This window comes from Microcebus murinus, chromosome 13 (genome assembly GCF_040939455.1).
Source record: "Microcebus murinus isolate Inina chromosome 13, M.murinus_Inina_mat1.0, whole genome shotgun sequence".
NCBI lineage: Eukaryota > Metazoa > Chordata > Mammalia > Primates > Cheirogaleidae > Microcebus > Microcebus murinus.
This window is the reverse complement of record NC_134116.1, coordinates 22,008,904-22,024,192: the sequence shown is the minus strand read 5'-3', so window position 1 is coordinate 22,024,192 and position 15,289 is coordinate 22,008,904. Positions and strand designations below refer to the sequence as shown.

The following is a 15,289-nucleotide window of genomic DNA, read 5'->3' as shown; positions in this document are numbered from 1 at the left end:
AAAAAAATCAAGCAAGTTTTAAGTTTTTCTGTTATGATGAAATATCTCCCCAGATCACTAATATTTTTTTAGGGCATTCATGTTCCTTTGATTTAACTTAACCCAGTGAGCCAGATTTTTCCCAGAAGGTGAATTAAGAAGGTCTGTTAACTCTTTCAGTGCCTGGCTTCCCGAAATCTCAGCAAGCCATGAGTATTGTTTCGCCTCAGGCTTTATATTTTTTAAAAGTCAGCTGTCATTTTCAAAGTAATCCAGAATAGCACACTCAACAGATCCCTGGAGCTTTGGAAATGTTAATGCCCTCCATCAGCAACGACCTTGCCAGAGGGAAGTGATTTAGGCACTAGGGAGAAAAGGGCCCACTATCTTTATCACACTGGTTTACACCATCAACTTCAGAAATTGTGTGAGAGAAGAATAATCAATAGTGTGTTAAGACCAATCTCGAGGAATGCCAAGACAAAGTACTGCTGCTCTGCAAAATGCTGAGTTGAAGGAGAACTTTTGAATACAACAAAAGAGAAATTAGCTGTAGTGGTGAAACAAAATGAATTATGCCTCAAGATGGAATTTGTCACTGTAAATGGCACTCAAGAGCTCTCTGCGTACTTCAGTGGAATCACAGAATATGCATGGTGAAAAATGCTTATTTTAGAGTTAAACAACACAGAATCAAATAACAAAATGAGAATGAATGCATTGTAAATATACACATGCAAATTAAGAATTAGCTCACATAAATAGTCCCAAAAAGTTTACTGGAAAAAAGTATCTAGGAGAAGAATCATCTCCTCTGTAAAACTGGAAGAAACATAAAGTCAAACTTCATCGAAATTTCCTGAAAATGTTACTGTATTTCCTATAATTCTAGTAAAGTTATCATCGCTTGATAACCGTATAAAGCTTCTAAAAACAGCAAAGGAAGTGTCCCCACACCGCCCTGAGTGAAATCACAGTGGAAAAGAACCGGCAGCTCAGTCCCTAAGATCATTACAATAAATGTTTGATTTCCCACAGCAACCCTAATTGTGACATGAACAGCTGTCAACAACAAAATTAGAAGAAACTGTCATTATATGGATTTCATCCACACTTGCTTGTCCTATTTCTACACTCATTGCTCTAGAGAGTATTTTCAAAGAATTCCTCCAGTAGAGATTTTCATTATTCAAATGAGAGTCATTCAAATTGTTTGGCCTTATATGCTATACATGAAATACATTTGTCATGATAACAAGAATCTCAAACTGATGTTTATGGAATGCCAAATTCAAGCACATGAGACTGACTGTCTGGGATACAATTCGTTTAATTCTGAAATCATCCTATAAAGTAAATATTGTAATCCCTGTTTTTAATAAAGTCAATTCTCATTATTTGTTGTAGTTATATTCTATAAAGTCATTGCAAACACTGAATGAGCAAATAATGAACCATTGCTCCTACGGGAAATATAGGGTTAGGCTCCTGTAAGCCACTGGTGGTCACAACATTTTTGTCAACTGATCAATACATACCTTGTTTTATGTGCATTTCTGTTTAAGGACAACTTATTTAACATGTCTTGTCAATTCATTAGCATTGAACTCATAGCACGATAACTCAGGCCAGAATAAAGTTTATCTAACACATGTATTTTCTCCCCAAAACACATTGCTTCCTTCTTGTGCTTGGGAACACTAGACAGTACTTCAGACCTATGCTTGGGAGCCATTTTAAACAATAAAATCAACAGTAAAAAGCACAAAAATGGGGGGGGGAGGTGGTACTAAATAGACCGCAAAAAAGACACGTTTACAGTATGAGGGCTGAAATAACTTTCTCCAACCTCAGCTGGGAACATGCATGTAGAGTGACTCAAATTTTTTGCCACTTTGCCTATGTCCATGAAAGTGCTGTGAGTATTAATTTTGAGACTACATATAGATTTTAGTGAGTAGGCAAATTCGCAAACACGGAATCTGTGAATAATGAGGATTGGCTGTATGTGATGAAGCTAAGAGTCAGGGCATCTAGTTGGTCACTCTGTATTTGGGTAATTCTGTTATATTAATGGTTGCACTTGTTTAAATTTTGAAATTAGAGTTCATTGGAGGTAAAAATTTCAGGAGAAATGGGAAAGCTATTGCATTGTACACTTCAGCATCATGATTTTAGGAGGAAACAGGTGTAACTTTCTTGACCTTTCAATGGTTTTTCCAGGTCTTTCAGGGATGTGGCCAGCCCAAACCTGCTCCAGCTCTCAGATCTGCCCGCTCAGCTCCTGAAAATTTTAATACACGTTTCAGGCCCTACAATCCTGAGGAAAGACCAACAACTGCTGCAGGCACAAGCTTGGACCGACTGGTGAGTATTCTTGGATTGATGAGCATGGCACATGTTCCGGGCTACTAAGGCAATTCTTCAAAATACTTATGGGATTCTGAAAAAGTTGGTTATAAAAGTCCTCTCATTCTTATATCTGCTCCTGTTCTTAATTAGAATATTGAAAGTAATGAGATCTTTCTTTTAGGTTATGAATTAGATTATTTAAGAAATCTTATAACTATTAATCCACTAGTGCACTGACCAAATTTTCAACTTCATATTTCTTATGAAATATTAATTTGAAAACTGAGTTACCAGTTCTTCCAGAAATATAATTACAATAGCACATTTCATATTCATTTGCTTCAGCTCTTTTCTAAAAATGATTATTTATTCAATTATGATACAATGTAACTTTATTATGACTTCTTTTATGCAGTTTCCTGTTTGAAAGACTTTGCCAAGAAACTCCAAATCAATGTTACTGCCATTTTTTTCTTTTTCATGTGTCTTTAAAAAGTTGAAATCCTTAGAAGTAGTCACTCTTTGAGCTGTTTAGATGTATGTCAAGGGAATGAATGATATCTATCATCAAAGCAGTTTATTTGGAGAATACAATAAACATGGTAAACACAATTTTTCGAATGTATTTTAAAAACCAAATTTTACTATAAAAAATTAAAACCTCCATATGCAGTTTAATGGGTAAAAAAAAAAAAAAAAAAAAAAAAAAAAAAAAAATTAAAACCCATAATTTCAAAGAAATACTATCTGATTATTTTTCACTCCATTTCTTCAGTTTATAGTACTATAAACTATTTATATACCTATAATTGTTAATGCTATTAATATTGCTTTGCCAATTACCTTGATGTAAAATTAACAGATTAAAACCCTTAAGGTCATAGAGTACTTGAACCACGTTTGACTGTGTCATATAAACTGAGATCTCCAGGGATGCTGGTTATGAAAATACTTTTATTAATTAGTCACTGCTTTATGATTTTAGTTAATATCCTTCTACAGTGTGGAACTCATAAGATTAAATTAGTTGAGTTTGGCCTTGAAGTAAGTACATCTCAGCAGTTCTCTCTATAAAAATCAAATGTACTTACAACATAAGTTGTAAGTTGGACCTATCCATGAAGTGTCAAAATAAAGGGGTAATTGGAGTTGTTAACTGCTAAATTATGGTGCAAATTTATTACTATTTATTAGCAAATAATAGTCCCCACTTCAGTGTAGATTTTGGAAAAGGTATCAGATTTGTAATTACCACAACCTTCTACTTTACCTTACTTTTATATCTGTTCTTTATAACAGTTTCAGAAAAAGTTTAAAATTAGTCACTATGTTTCCTTTAAACAAACAATTAGATTCCACAATCTAACAAACAATTAGATTGCTTTTAAACAAACAATTAGGTTCCACCAAACCAGAAGCACAAATGGTGAATATGGGTTTGATCTTTTTTTTTGCCCATTTTAGCAGGCTCTAACTTAGTTATTGGAACAAGTCAGGCTTTTCCAAATTTTTGTAAAATCTAATTTAAGAACTGAGGTAAAATGTAAGAGGAGTAAGTTCTAGAAGTCTAATGTACAACATTGTGCCTGTAGATAACAATACTGTATTAGACACTTAAAAATCTGTTAGAGTAGATCTCAGGTTATATTTATTTGCCACAATAAAACAAAATTTTATAAAAAGAACTAGGGTACATTATGCACTTAGCTAAAATTGCATTAAATCTGAACAACATAATGATATCTATGACAGCTAATTAATTTTTTTCCCTTTGAAAAAGAGAAGCAGAGTTTTCTCTTGTCCCCAGGAGAAACAAACACACACCCTTTAAGGGGAAGTAGAGCAATAAAAATGTTGCTCAAGACAACAATATTTATGCAGTTTAACACAAACTAAATAAAACATCAATACTTTGAGAATTTCACATGATGTTTAAAATCTGATTGATATGAAAATTGGGATTTGAACCTTTTATAAAAGACCGTCATTGGTAATATTCAAAATGCTCCAAATATAAGGGTCTTGAAGAATATTGGCAAAGAGCAAACTGAATGAGGATCTTCTATTCTGTGCACCCCCAAAAAATATATATTTAACCCATTTTTTGTGAAAATACTTGGTTAACAGTTAATTATATGATCATGAGTAAAATCCAAGGATCACACTCAATGCATAGGAATTCAAATCAACAACCCAGTTTTAATCTAAAACATTCTCTGACAGTATGTACTATTGACTTCCTCAAAGGTGTGGCTTCAGGCTCTGTAAGTGAATATTGCAGTTTTATTGATTTTTTTTTTTTTAAATTCTAATCCCTTCCCAAAGTGTAAGAATAAGTGATTTACAATTCCCAGCCAGCCATAAGCCCATTTTGCTCAACTCCTTGGAGCAAGGTGCTGTCTCCACATCAAAAGGAGCTGTGCCAGGATTATCACTGGGAGACACAGCTAGGCCTGAAGCTAATATCACAGTGTCTGTTTGCAGCCGTTGGCTTCCCCAAGGCCTTTCCTCCCTTTGAGGGTTCTTTATAGCTCTGAACATGGAAAGGTGGAGCCGTTGCCCTTGGCCAGTCTGCTGTGTGGCAGTCAGTCTTGCTCATCCTAAGAAGCAGGCATCAGCTCGCCACCCCGATGGGTCTCTCAGCCATGACAGCCTATTTAGACTCTAAATCAGGCCCCTGTTTTACCTACTCCTGTTTAATTTTCCCCTGAAAAGGTGTTTCCTGAATATTTATAAGAAGCATGTACTTGAGAAAAGGAAGATAATTTAAAAAACACTTTCCCTTAATATCTCAAAGTATCTCAGCAGACAAAATACCCCAAATTCAAAGGCCAGCATTGAAAGAATACTCTGGTCACCCTACCCCTTTTGCCAAAATGAAAATAACTATAAAGCTCTTGGAGTGTTACTTCTTAATACCATTTAAATTAGTACCTGCGGTAATAACTTTGAGATCTGTTGGTAAATGCTTCTATATCAGTTATTGTAAAGCTAAGAACTGGTAATTATGGGGTCTGTGTTAAAAATAAAGCTTCTAACCCCAGGCTAGGTAAAGTGCTGCTAAAACTTATATAAAAGAATTGAAAACAAAACTCTCTCTTAAAAATTACATCAATTCCATCATTTAACCTCTTATTATGTACAGAAGGAACTTATAACTGCCTTTATGTCACTAGAGAACATTTCTATTTGTTCCTCTAAAGTGACATAGGCATAAAAAAAACAGTTGAGGTACTCAGTAGCTTTCAAACATACTACCCTAAAGTTATTTTTGTTATCCAAGGGTGAATGAATGTATTTGTATAAATTCAGCTGGTGATGAAAGCCAGCTCATCTGAGAATATCACAATCCTTTGGGCCAGCAGCCGGGATCCACTGAGGACACAAATGCCATCAACTGTCGTCATTCAGTCAACTGGGTGGCCCTCCCATCCTGTCTCGTTCCTGTCACCAACACACACTTATGTTGGCAGCCCTCTGTCCCTGCCAACTGTCAATGATTTTCAGTTAAATAGGCTAGAGGTGATTATTTACATTCAGGAAGAGATCAGTTCTCTTCCTTTTTTTCTTAAATTCATACCCTGTGAATTCTCTTAAATAATTTGATGTGAAACTATGATTTTTTTTCAAGAGAATTCCAATTCACTGGAAGTATAAAGTATAAAAATAAGTCAGCATAAAATAGCTCGATTCTTAAGATCTGAGCATACGAAGGTATTTCACATTATCCTTCATAAAAAGCAATTAGTTGCACGGCTCAGAAAATTAGAGCACAACATGCTATATGGCTCACAATCATACTTGGGCAAGGAGTGTCTGTTATTTTACTCCGGTTGATTCATTAGAGCCAAAGTATATTTTAAGTTGTGCATCTTAGAGGAATATATTTTATAAAAGTAAAAATTATTTTTTTTAAAAAAGCCAGACTTGGAAGTTAACTCAGCAAGTTGGCGATGGTTTAGACCAATAAATCTCCAGTAAGTATTCAACATTGTCCTGTGTGTGTGTGTGTGTGTGTGTGTGTGTGTGTGTGTGTGTGTATTTCTCAAATACCCTCTTGATCATTCGGAGGGAGTTTGGGGCAGGGGTGGGTGGGATGCCAACCTACAAAGCTAAACTTTATACCTGTGCTGTGCTATTATGTATAGAATAATCTCTTTTTCTTTTTCCTCTGAATTTGTTTTCCTCTTGCTTCCCAGAGGACTGTGTGGAGGACAATGCAACATAGTGTAAGCAGTGGTCTTCTTATTCTTCCTCTCGTCCCCATTTGTCTTCGTACTCTCATTCTGGACAGTCCCCGAGAAATTCCACCTCCACGCTCCCTTTCCAAATTGTCTGGAGTGAATTGAATACCGCACACGGCCCGCTTGTTTAGTAGTTTCCTCTCTGCTTGCTATTTACGGTTAACAATCATTTTTATATTCTTTCCCAATGGCGAAGTTTTCAATCTCTTCTTTGTGTAAGAGTCGCTCATTTGGTGGCTGATTTAAATTCCATCCCGATGTTCAGGCGATGTATAGTCTGCCTGAAAAATTAGCTCTTCCCTGATAGAATATATTGGCTTTTCTCTTCTTGTGCTGAGTGAATAATTACCTTGCTAATAATAAGAACAAACTAACAGCAGCCCTCATGCATAAGGAGCTAATTTTTTCCATTAGCTGGGACACAGAGAATTTAGGGGGTTAAAAGATAGTTTGTGGGATAGATTGTTTCCTCTTTTTTTTCCAACTTGAATTTACTGATATCTTTCAAAATATTCAGAGAGAGAGAGAGAGCATTGGATACTTTTTACTTAGCAGTTTGGATGGGGGTTGAGGACAATAACTGCCAGGTTATCTTGCTTGACTTTTTATATTAAGCAAAATAGCAAGATAGTTATCTAATCTGGTTTCCAAAATACCATGCTGGCAACACTCCTTAATAAAGATCTATACCCTACAGAGCATCATGGACCCAGGAGAAAAGGTGACTCCCTCCTGAGGGGTACACATACTTATTCATGCAGCACACCTGTGACATCATGGTGCTAACTTAAATCCAGGTAGTGGTAAAACTATGTCTAAAACTCCTCCCTTAAAATTCATTTGTTTAAGAATAAATCGTCCGTGGGTAGTATCTCCATTCATCATACCAGCTTTCTGAGACCAGGGCAATTTGGATGAGGTAAGAAAGTTAAAAGGTAAATCCAGAACAGACACATTCCACAGGGGAATACCTCAAGGGTAGGACAGGAAAGACAGGTAGCTCAAAGGCTCCTGAAGGAGAAATAGGAGGAGGAAACATCACGGGTGAGACAAGTCAGGATTGTGTTAGATTGGTCCAATTGATAACTAGGGTACCTCCAGTTCCCGTAGGATATGCCTGCTCTTCCCAAATATTCCCTTGGAGTGTCCAGATTTTCTTTCCTGCAGTTGGCCCAGTCCAATCTCCTTATCTGACAGTTATCATGACCCTTGTAGCTTTCCGTAAGAATTATGACTTCCTTGAACATACTCAAATGAATACAAATTTTGGTATCTCTGTGTCTGTTGGTCTTCCCTGCTTGCCTTCTATAATCTTATCTAGACCAAAAAAATAACATGTCTATTTTAGATAGACATGTCTTCTAAAAATACACTGCAACTTTTGAAATCCATTGGTATTTCATTGGTGACAAATATTATTATGTATCAATTTAAGGACTTGCAAAATATCATTGAGATCTACACTTTTTTTATTGTTCCAAAACAAAATAGACAAAGCAACTAACATTCTGAACTCACTTCCTGCCTAGTGATTAATACTAATTGTAGAGTAACATGCTGGTCATACAAATGTCCTTCCATGCCTCTTTGGGACCATGTTGGTGTGATTTAGGAAGTCTTGGTTGTAAGAATTGGGGGAAACTGGTGTTCATTTTACATTGCCATGGCATTTCACTGTCATCTCAAAGGATTCTGCATCCGGCCAAATCCACTATTTTGCATTTCAAAAGGATGTCAGGCTGTGTTTAAGAAACTGCTTTATTATCTAGACCTTCAGACACTGTCCTTAGGTGAAACGGATATTTCCCACCTTCCACACCAACACACATACACACACACACACACGCACACACACACGCACACACACACACACTCACCCTGCCTCAGTCTTTGCTCGGCCTGAACAGTAAAAAGTAAAACCTCAATAAACAACAGTACACCAGATTCTCCACTTTAATTAGTTTTCTAAAGATAAATGGGTCAAGGCCAGATTGGCTTTCAGCCTTTGCTGCAGCTGAATAAATTACGCCCCAACCACCCCAGCAAACAAATGGCTAGTGCTCCATCCACTTCAGATTGAGAACGGCCCAGTCTTGCCTGAACCTGCTTTATCTACTTGCTGCAAAACCCCACTGAGACACCCCAGTTTCATTTTCAATGAACCCTTGGTAATAACAGCAGCAAAATGCAGTGAGCTTTCAAAGCAGGGAGAAAAGAAAAAAAAAACACATGAAAACCAAACCAACCACTCTTCTATCTCAGTTTCTGCTCTTCTCCAGGCAACATGAGCAGCAGGTGGTGGCAGGGAAAGCCGCCTGTCACAGGCTTCTTTCCACTTAGGAGGCTTCCGGTGGATGAGGCCCAAGTGGGGAATATCCTAAGACACATAGTAAGTGATGGCTTATCTCCAGGACATTCTGCTTACTCCGCGGACTAGAAGCATGCACAAATCTAATTCAGTGGTATGCACAGCTGGAAACCTGGATGAAATGCCTGTCCCCTGTGTGGGGTTTTCAGCTCACTCTCAATGGACAGTGGATCGGTTTTACATCCTTGGGAAGCTCTTCTTTCAGACGCATGGAAGAATAGTGAAAATAGGAGCATAGACCACCTCTCTTTCTGTTCAGGCCAAGTTGTGTTTAATTGCATAGGGTTTTGTATCTCAAGGTGGGAAGGAAGAGTGGTTCCATTCTGCCTACATAATTCCTGGGAGAAGCACAAGCCCAGTCCACATCGCTGCTTTAAGCCATGTTCAGAGAATCATATGGCTTCAAACAATGAAATAAAGTCATGCCACACATTTTAAAAGGGGAAAACTTTTGCACAACTTCTATTAGGTATAATCGGTCTTAAATCACTTCGGGAGTTATTTACCAACCAAACCATTTTCAACTCTGGGTTAAATTCTCCTTTGTCCTCAGAAACATTCAAGCAAGAGCTTTGGTGACCTCCGTGTCATAAAAATGAAATGTTACACTTTCAAACCCCAAATAGGTCTATTACAAATTTTATATCTACTTTATGGTATGTTGCTATGCTTATTTTCTGCTTCAGACGTTAAAATTTCTCTCAGAATTCCTAGCCTTCAACCAAACCCAAATTGATGCATTTTATAGGTATCTATCAATCAACAAATGGATTTATTGAGTTCTCTATTGCATAGCATTTAGTAAAACTAGCTGCTATATACAATCTACATCATAGCATGTTGATAGTGCTGGTATCATCAAAAGGCAAGTGACTATTTGGAAAAGATATTGCTTTTCACGTCAGTTAGACACACTGTCTCCTCCGGGGACCAGTACCTAGTATAGAGCCTCATAAAATATTAGCATTCAATAAACAGAAATTTGATTTTTCAATCTAAGATAGACCACACCAAAAAAGAATATGTAGAAGGTATATTAACAAATGAATAATCATTGACCGAACATGCTAATTGAAAACATTAAGCATCTGCAGCATCCTTGAAATAGGCCATGTCTAATAGTTCATTTTCCCTTCTCAAGCCAGAACTTTCTGCCCAAATCTTGAACACATTAAACAGAAACTTTGTTGTCAGTTATAAACTAGTCAGATGAGAAAGTCAATCTGCACACCTGTGCATAGTATCTGTCCATTACTCCTCGATGTAATTGGTGTTTCAGTGAATTGATTATGGACATCTGAACAGACAAGCCACCCTGAACTGCTCAAGCCATACCTTTTAAAATATTTGTTCATGAGACACATCACTTGACATAGATCTTTCATTAAATTATTGGGCAGCTTAAGGAAACTTTCCCTTGTTATGGAAAATCTGCAGTAATTTTTTCTCTTAGCTGTCGGAGATATTTGCACCACAACTCCCAAATGTGATGTTCATGCTTATGAGAGATACAGCTGAAGCGATGGGATATTTCATAAATACCAGTTTTGATGTATCTGCTGTATAATCAATCAGCTTTTAACTGACTCTGGGGCCTATGGAATACATTTTAAAGCACTGGGAATTTGGCTATTCCCATAACATACTTGGACACTCTTTACTGCTAGCAATAAACCTCAGGCATAAACATTGTAGAGAAAACCAGATGAAAAGGAACCCGTTTGAGTGAAAATTGACTTCCCTTCATAAGTGTTAAAGGTAGAAAGATATCTGCAATACACAATAATTTTATTACCTAAGTTCATTCATGGTCGTTATCGTCAAAGGCTCTGACTTCATGGATATTTTCTTGCACCCGTAAGACCGGCCCAGCTATTAAAAAATGAAAAGTCAGGTTGATAGTAAATGAATGTACTACCACCAGCAGCAGCTCCATTATATTGCTGGCTAACAAATAATTTTTTGCAAGTTGGTTTGTGTAATGTCTGTAAAAGCTTTTCCAATGCTGTATCGATCCAGATGGACCAGGCTGGGCAGAGCTACACCTATAAACAACCCCCCAAATGGCTCACAACAACACAAGTTTATTTCTTGTTTGTGCCAAGTGCTCATTGTGGGTTGGCTGTGGTTCAGCTACACGTGATCATCACCCTCACTACAGGACCCTGGGTGACAGAGCATCCATCATCTAGAGGGTCACCTGTCACAGTGGCAAGGGAAATAGAGAATGTGGCCAAGGCAACTGCTAACGTCTCCACCTGACAGGGGCACTGCACTCTGTTCACATCTCATTGGCCCAAGCAAGTCACGTGGCCAAGCCAGGGGTGAATGTCCTCAAGAAGTCAGGGGTGAATGTCCCTGTGTGTCTCACACAGAGAAAAATGGACATGTTAGTGAACAGTGACATTGTCAACCACAAACACTTATGACCAAGGCAAGATTTTTAAATTGATACAAATCTATTTCATGACTCTGTCCAACTGTAAGACAAAACTTACATGAAAAAGAACGGAAAAATGAGTCATCCATTTATTCAACACATTTATTGTACTCTAACATGAACCAAGTATAGATGACTAGAACATAATCAAAGAGCTCACAACACTTTAGAGAATGACAGAAACTCACTATAGTTCAAATCAGGCCATTTCTCTGGCTAAAGATGGCCGGCAAATGAACTGACCCTTCTGTGGGCTTTTGAAAGTAGTGACTTGTATAAAAAAAATTTTGTTTAGAATCCTAGGAGAAATCTAAGTCCTTTTTAAACAAAGGGAGTGTCTACATTGCCCCAGAAAACTAGCATCCCTTTCCAAATCAGGTTGATTTTTAGCATCAGATACCTATTAAGCCTATCTGAACTTTGAATTCAATTATAATTCAACCAGAACAAAGGAAAGCCCACCCCAAATCTGAAGGCAATTTCTCAAAAGAGGATATAGAAGTCGTTGCCAATGAGTAGAGGAAAGTAGCAATAGAAGAACAGAAAGAGCAAAGACTCTGGCATTTAGATGTCTTTCAGATCCAGACAATATATATTTTAAATGAGGTTTTGATATTGCATATTGTGCGTGCTGCTCTGTATGACTTCATGTCATGTTTGCTTAGGCAAAGCAATTTTTCTGCTTTTCTCCTTTCTGGGTCAGCCTGGTTGGAACAAATCAAATTGTTCTCCCTTTCTCTCTCTTTCATACATCATCATTTAACATCACCAAGAATTCGTGTTCTGGAACCTGCCCTTGCCTGCTTGTACAATATCAGTTTATTTCTGAGCAGCGTTCATTGAAGGAGAACACTTTTTACAGGTTAATCAGGGAAATTGCACCAGCTGACAGCAACAGCAAACTTATCGATTGCAATGAAAGTCTCAGGAACGTGTGTGCCATTGGCTCGGGCGGGGAATTATTTGCAAAATCGTAGAGCTTTGATTCAGCTGAAAGAAAAATTAGAATACAAATTCATAAATTATTTATGTGTAATGAGGCAGGAAACCAATGACTTTGTAAGTTTTTTCCTAAGGGATTTTGACCTCAGAAAACTCCCCAAAGCAGCCGGCATTCATTTCCGTGAAAAACACTCATCTCCGCACTTGAAAAAGCTGAACATTTCCTTTGCTCGCTCTTTGCAGCTCCTTGAATGCTAGAAAAAAAAGAGTAAACATGAAGCGGCTGGAACAGCTCTGGGAAGAAAACACAGAGGCAGCAAACTGCCTTAATTGATCTCCTCACATAAAATCCAAAAACCCAGAGGCTATCTTTAGTGCAAGACATGTCCGCGTGAAAATGTTTCCAGTTACTCGGGAAAATCAAATCTTCTTTATACAATAGTCTTCAAGGAACAAAAAATATTTCATTAGGATTTTAAATGGGGAGGGCTCCAGTGTAAGAATCCTCATCCTCTCTTTTTTTCAAGGCTTCTTGACAAAAATAAATAAAATTAAAAGCTCTTTAGAGTACTGTCATTTTTAAAATTTTCCCTTCTCTGTGATTTTGGAGGGTGAGAAGTAAAATGAATGTTTAAGAATGTTTTTTAAAGCAGCTAACTTTGGATAACAGAGCACAGCATGACCAGGAAGGGTCCAGGGTGTGTGTGTGTGTGTGTGTGTGTGTGTGTGTGTGTGTGTATCTTTTTAAAATATTCTACACTCTTTGTGCCCAATAATAGTTAAGTGGACAACTGAGAGGTTGTTGCAATTATTTACCAAAATGTAGATGAAGGCTGCTAGTTTTATAAAAATGTCTATGATTCATCAATACTTTTTAAAATTCAGGAACACTCAGTTGTGAATGAAATGTGACCACCAATTTCCAGTACCCCCTCATGCTCACACGTCGTGCCATGTGCCCTGACAGACAGATGCCACTGCCCCCTGCTTCATGGAAGAGAAGAGGGAGGAAGATAGCATAAGGTGATCCTTTTCAGAATGGCCCTTAAATCTTATGGATTTTTACTGATTTGTTGTTGTTGTTATTGTTTCCTTGCTCTATCAATTACTGAGCGAGTGATTTCATAGTGCAGGTAAACCTGTTTCTCCTTATAATTCTCTTTTTGTTTTACAGTAGCTCTCCCTTAGCCGCAGGGAATATATCCCAAGATGCACGGTGGATGCCTAAAACCACTGATACTACTGAGCCTGCTGTATACACTATGTTTTTTTCCTACACATATATACCTATCATGAAGTTTCATTTATCAATTAGGCACAGTGAGAGGTTAACAACAATACGTAATAATAAAATAGAATAATTATAACTATATAGTACAATATAACTACTGTATATTAGTTATAGACAATAATAATAAAATAGGACAATTATAACAATATACTGCAATAAAAGTTATGTGAATGTGGTCCCCCTCTCTCTCTACTGTACTCATCCTTCTTTTTATGATGAAGAAGAGTAGGAATGGGACAAAGTGAGATTTCATCACCCTGCTCAGAACAGGACAAATCTTAAAATTTGTAAATTGTGTGTTTTTGGAACTTTCCATTTAACATTTTCTGACCATGGTTGACCTCAAGTAACGGAAACTGGGGAAAGTGAAATGGCAGATATGGGGAGACTACTGTATATATTTTTGAGTCTATATTTATAGTTACAAATTTAGATTCCCTGTGAATTGAACCTTTTATCATTATGCAGTGATCTCCTTTCTCTACCAGTGGTATTTTGCCTTGAAGTCTATTTCTTTCTGTTATCAATGTAGTTATACCTCATTTTTTAAAAAAATATTTAATAGATCATACACTTTTTCATTTCTTTACTTTCAACTTTTCTGAACCCTTATGTTTTAAATACGTCTCTTGTAAACATCACATAACTGGATTTATTTTTATTCCAGACTAGCAATCTTTGTATTTTCACTGGAGCACTTAGTTCATATAAATGTAGTAAAAATACTGCAATAGCATATAAAATATAATTATTTAATATATTTATATTTGTGTTTAATTGTAAACATTAATATAATTTTTTGTTTCTTCCATCTCATCTTGTGATTTCTATTTTTCTCATCATTTCAGTCCCATTTTTCTTCTTTCTTGTGGCTCAATGGAGGATTTTTTTCTCATTCCACTTTTTTTCTTTTAATGTTCGAAATACTTTATTCTTTCTTCTATTAATCATTACCCTTGAAATTTTAATATTCATCTGAACATATCAAAGTCTGACTTTAATCAATAGACCAATCTCTTTACCCTTCTCTGAAACAACACAGGCACCTTAGAACACCCTAACTCTGATAATTGTCTAAACTTTTATGCCATTATTATGAGATAATTTACTTCCATCGTGTGTGTGTGTATTTTAATGTCTTACAAGAATTTATATTATTATTATTTTATACTAGAACACTTTATACAGAATCAACCACATTGTTATCACATTCTTTGGTTGTCATTCTTTCTTGCATAAAGCCATCCATCAGAAATCACTACCTTGGTCTGGAATATATACTATAGGTTTTCATTTACTGAGGGTTTTATTTTAAAATGTCATTGTTTTCCCTCATTCTTGTAGGACATTTGTGCTCTATACATAATTCTAGGTCCACAATTATTTTCTCTGGGTGCATAAATGCTTATATTTAACTGTCTTCTGGTTTCCGTTGTTGCTGTTGAGAAGTCTGCTATCAGTCTGCTATCAGGTTGTAAGTAATCTGAATTTTCTTTCAAGCTGCTTTTAAGGTCTTCTATAATTTCATTATAATGTATAGATGTAGATTTCTTTTTTTATTAATTTTACTCGGGATGTATTGGGCTTCCTGAATCTCATGATTGGTTTCTTTCATTATTCTGGAAAAATCTAAGCCATTATCTCTTCAAGTATTGCTTCATAATTCACTCTAT

At 36.6% G+C, this 15,289-nt stretch overlaps 1 protein-coding gene across 1 annotated transcript in view; it reads left to right on the top strand.

Moving 5' to 3' along the window:
- GPC6 (glypican 6) overlaps positions 1-15,289 on the top strand; it is a 1,089,202-nt gene that overhangs the window by 996,004 nt on the left and 77,909 nt on the right. Inside the window, exon 6 of the mRNA XM_012769753.3 lies at positions 2,203-2,346. Coding sequence (XP_012625207.1) covers positions 2,203-2,346 — 144 coding nt within the window. The remainder of the gene's footprint in view (positions 1-2,202; positions 2,347-15,289) is intronic.